This window comes from Camelina sativa, chromosome 15, assembly GCF_000633955.1.
Source record: "Camelina sativa cultivar DH55 chromosome 15, Cs, whole genome shotgun sequence".
Lineage (NCBI taxonomy): Eukaryota > Viridiplantae > Streptophyta > Magnoliopsida > Brassicales > Brassicaceae > Camelina > Camelina sativa.
The window spans coordinates 13,266,589-13,271,503 of record NC_025699.1 but is presented as its reverse complement, the minus strand read 5'-3'; the positions used below and the strand labels follow the sequence as shown (position 1 = coordinate 13,271,503).

At 40.9% G+C, this 4,915-nt stretch overlaps 1 protein-coding gene across 1 annotated transcript; it reads left to right on the top strand.

Moving 5' to 3' along the window:
- On the top strand, window positions 3,387-4,913 carry LOC109129093 (proline-rich extensin-like protein EPR1; the record flags this gene model as incomplete). The annotated part of the gene is made up of 1 exon (XM_019236716.1): window positions 3,387-4,913. A coding segment is annotated over one exon (1,527 nt), but the record flags the coding sequence as incomplete, so codon positions are not given.

Sequence of the window (4,915 nt, the reverse complement as noted above, 5' to 3'; positions counted from 1 at the left end):
TTGAGAATAATTAAAATTTTCAAAATATGTTAAAACTGATAATATTGTTTAAGCATGATTTCATTTTCTCTCGCAAAATTATGTATTAGAATAATCACTTGCTCATACACAAATTACGTCAATATTTTGGATAATTTTGATTGTGATAAGATTTTTTTTTTTTTTTTTTTTTTTTNCCAAAGCAATTGTCTCAACGTAAATATTTTGAAAGTACAATAGAAATATTTGGTATGCTTACTGCGATCGTTATGTTTAAAGTGTTATGTGTTATTTTCTTTGTTATGGTTAATCGAGAAGTTCTTGTCCAAACCACATGCATCTCTTCGTTATATCTAAACAGTTTCTCTCAAACAAGAATCAAACTAAGAAAACCAGACTTCACTACTCTCACCACTAGTCCAACTATATCTTTTGACCATAATTTTTTTAAATATACTATAGCATGCAACAGTCTTTAGAAGTTTCGAACAATCTTTTTTTCATATGATGTCCGAATCTAAACAAAAGATAATCAATTGCAACATTGAAAACTAAACAATTAGGTTAGTCAACATTTTATCTTCCCAGTAAATATATAAAATCGCTAATAGGACCAAACCAAAATTAAAGAGCAAAATAGGTTCCCATTAACTCTTATTTGTTCCGACTCGTAAATATGGCAAGTCGGCAACATTTTAGAAGTGGAAAGGAAATATCCAAACGATGATCGTTGTCTGATGTTCTAGTTTTTTGCTCTCTTCTGCTGGTGATGGACCGACGTGTCTAAACGACAATGTGCTCATGAGTACCCCGACGACCACTAGTTTTTCCAATTCTTGTCGCGGTTTGGGGAGGAATCAAATGAGACGAATGGTGGAGTCACATGGAAGCATGAGATTCTATCACAATGTCACATTATCTATCTCTCTTTTTATATTATTTTTGAAGGGAAATTAAATTCTAAAAGTGACATATACTTCACGGGTTACACTATTCTAACTATCAGCTGAATCGTACACGCGACTTTGTAACCGCGTCCAACGAAGGGAAAATTTGAAGATGTTCTTTTCATTTGGATCCCAAGAACTTCGAGTAGGTCGGCTGATATATAAGTTAGCTAAGTGCCTAAAAATTAGCTAAATTCCAACGATCAAGGTTTTATTTCCAACTTTTATATTTCTCCTTTCCTGATTCACCTTCTTCACTCTGTACATTAATTGTTTAAATTAATAAATTTGCAAATGTTAAGAAAAAGATAATCGGAAGTACCTAATTTTGATACTTTTAGAAGGTAAATGTAGGATATCTAACATGTTCCCTCGAAATGATATCTTGATTATAAACTCAAGAAACGAATATACTGCGTGTACTTATAAAACTTGAACTCAAGAGACCAATATTTTTTTCATCATTAATCAGTGTAACTTTTATCTGTAAACAATTTATAATCATTGGAAACCTAACAAATTGCTTTAGTATGTTGTAATTCTTGTATATTCGTTAATTGCCACAGAACTTGATCAACTTCAGCTTCTTGATCTCTTTCTTACACTCAATATCTTTTCTCCCATTCATGAAATCAACCGGAAGAACTTGGAAGAAGAAACGAAATGAATGATTAAAAAGAAGAAAAATAATGTATACGAATCACGTTCACGAGTTTAGATTCGATGTAGAATGCCTATGTTTCAGCTAGGCAACACTAGCTAGTACGTACTTAAAGTTACAGATATTGCACAAGCTTGATCTCACTCTAACAACCCTAAATATCAATGCTAGCTTTGCTTTTATAGAGCCCTCTGATAAAACAATCCTAGATTTCACTTTTATCTGCTAAACAATTATTAAACCAAACCAATGTTTGAACTCTCAATTAATTTGATTCAAGGGTCAATTACCATAAACCAGTCCTAGAGATTTATTGGTTTTAATAAAAAAAAAAATAAAAAAAATCAACAAATACAAAACTTCAACGATATCATACATTTACAATGGAGGAAGTATTTCATTAATTAGTGAAACTTTCACACATGTAAACAGATTTATCTAGCTAGCTAGCTAGCTAGTAGCCACTGAAACCTAACAACATGGTTCTATACTTATCAACGAATAGATTTGTGTCAACTCAAATTGATGATCCATTTCTATAGGTAGAGACACAAACTAAAACACAAAAAAGTTGCAAAGAATCCTTATAAGAAAAGTGGACCTAAATGAGAGAAAAGGATGGGTTAATTATATCTTCCAACTTTAAAAAATAGAGAATGAGAGATGCCTCTTAAGTCAAATAAAATAATTATAAAATAGAGAATGGGAGATGCCTCTACGTTACACTGTCTGCACACTGGCCATTACACTACAAAAACCTTCGCTTGCTCCCATCGTTTTCATTTCACCCCAATAATTACAAAATATGATTGATTAATTCCAAGTTTTTTAAATATTTTTTATGTCGATCACCGTATAGCAAACATTAATTTCGTAACTTCTACAAATTTACGGACTAGGTCTTATCTTAGGTTAATAGACTTATGCAACGCGATCGATCTGGAATTTAGAATAAAAGATAGGATGCAGGACATGATTCCTTAAACTATATTGCACTCTGTTGACCATGATATTTTAATGATAGTGGATATCGTTTAATCGCTTATACATTACAAACCATTCATATGTAGAACAGTATTTTTATAAAGCGTTAAAATGTTCAAATATGTTTAAAACCGTTTACTAAAAACTAATGATTACAGCAAAAAATATATTGGGTTTTAAAACCCACAAATGAGTCCTAATCAACCTAAGTAGCGAATTTTATTCCTAATATTTCCGAAAGAAGATAAGAATCTACAACACATAATATAGGCCAATTTAGGAAAAGTGAGACAAAAACCTTTACTGTCTTTTAGTAATTAGGTGACCTGATGCGTGCTTTAATCAAATCAAGTTTCAATTGCCCTTGCAACATGATATGAACAAAAATATCCTAGAATATTATTCTATAAATGGGAACTTACTCATTCATATTCCTACGTACTCACTGAAGTCCACTCCTTCTCAAAAAATGGGGTTTCGCACTCGAAACCTCTCCTTTCTCATTCTCATCCTCCTTGGCTTCCTTGCTGCCTCATACGCTCGTGAATGTAGCCCTCCAAAACCATCACCTAACCCCCACAAACCACCAAAACATTCTGTCGTCCCACCTACACCACCGGCAGTAAAACCGCCTAAACCACCCACCGTGAAACCACATCCCTACCCTAAACCCCCCACCAAACCTCACCCCCACCCAAAACCTCCCACAATAAAACCAACTCCGCCATCCCACAAACCACCTAAACCACACCCCCACCCTAAACCCCCCACCAAACCTCACCCTCACCCTAAACCTCCCACTATAAAACCACCTCCGCCAGCCCACAAACCGCCTAAACCACACCCCCACCCTAAACCACCCACCGTCAAACCACACCCTCACCCTAAACCCCCTAAAAAACATCACTCCCCACCGAAACCTCCCACNGAAACCTCCCACAATAAAACCCCCTCCGTCCACTCCAAAACCACCCCCCGTGAAGCCTCCGCCATCGACTCCTAAACCTCCTACCACGAAGCCTCCTCCGTTTACTCCCAAACCACCTACCCACAAGCTTCCACCATGTGCACCAACACCGCCAGTTGCAACGCCACCAGTGGCAGCCCCACCAGTCGCAACACCACCTGTTGCAACTCCGCCCGTTGCAACACCTCCTATCGCAACACCACCTGTAGCAACTCCGCCCATTGCAACACCACCTGTTGCAACTCCGCCAGTTGCAACCCCTCCTATCGCAAAACCACCAGTTGCAACTCCACCAATCGCAAAACCCCCAGCTGCAACTCCACCAGTTTCAACGCCACCAGTTGCTGCCCCACCCGTTTCCACACCACCTGTGGCAACTCCTCCTACTGCAACACCGCCCATTGCAACTCCACCAGTCGCAACTCCACCAGTCGCAACACCTCCTATCGCAACACCACCCATCGCTAAACCACCAGTTGCTACCCCACCCGTTGCCACACCACCTGTGATAACTCCTCCTATTGCAACACCACCTACTGCAACACCTCCTATCGTAACACCTCCTATTGCAACACCACCTCCAGTTGCAACTCCACCCGTTGCCACACCACCAGTAGCAACTCCTCCTATTGCAACACCACCTGTTACAACTCCGCCAGTTGCAACTCCCCCTGTTGCATCTCCGCCTGTCTCAACTCCCCCTGTTGCATCTCCACCCGTTGCCACACCACCAGTGGTAACTCCTCCTAGTACAACACCACCTGTCGCAACACCACCTGTCGCAACACCACCTGTTGCAAATCCGCCCGTTGCAACGCCTCCTATCGCTACACCACCCATTGCAAAACCACCTGTCGCAACGCCACCTGTTGCAACTCCACCCGTCGTAACACCTCCTATCGCAACACCACCCATCGCAAAACCACCAGTTGCACCACCACCAGTGGCAACTCCTCCTATTGCAACACCACCAGTGGCAACTCCTCCTATTGCAACTCCACCTGTTGCAACACCACCAGTAGCTTCCCCACCCATTGCTACACCACCAGTGGCAACTCCTCCAATTGCAACACCACCAATCGCAAAACCACCTGTCGCAACACCACCTATTGCAACTCCACCCGTCGCAACACCTCCTATTGCAACACCACCTACCGCAAAACCACCAGTTGCACCACCAGTGGCAACCCCACCCGTTGCAACGCCACCAGTAGCTTCCCCACCCGTTGCCCCACCACCAGTGGCAACTCCTCCAATTGCAACACCACCAATCGCAAAACCACCTATCGCAACGCCACCTGTTGCAACTCCACCCGTCGCAACACCACCTGTTGCAACTCCACCCATCGCAACACCTCCTATTGCAACACCACCCAC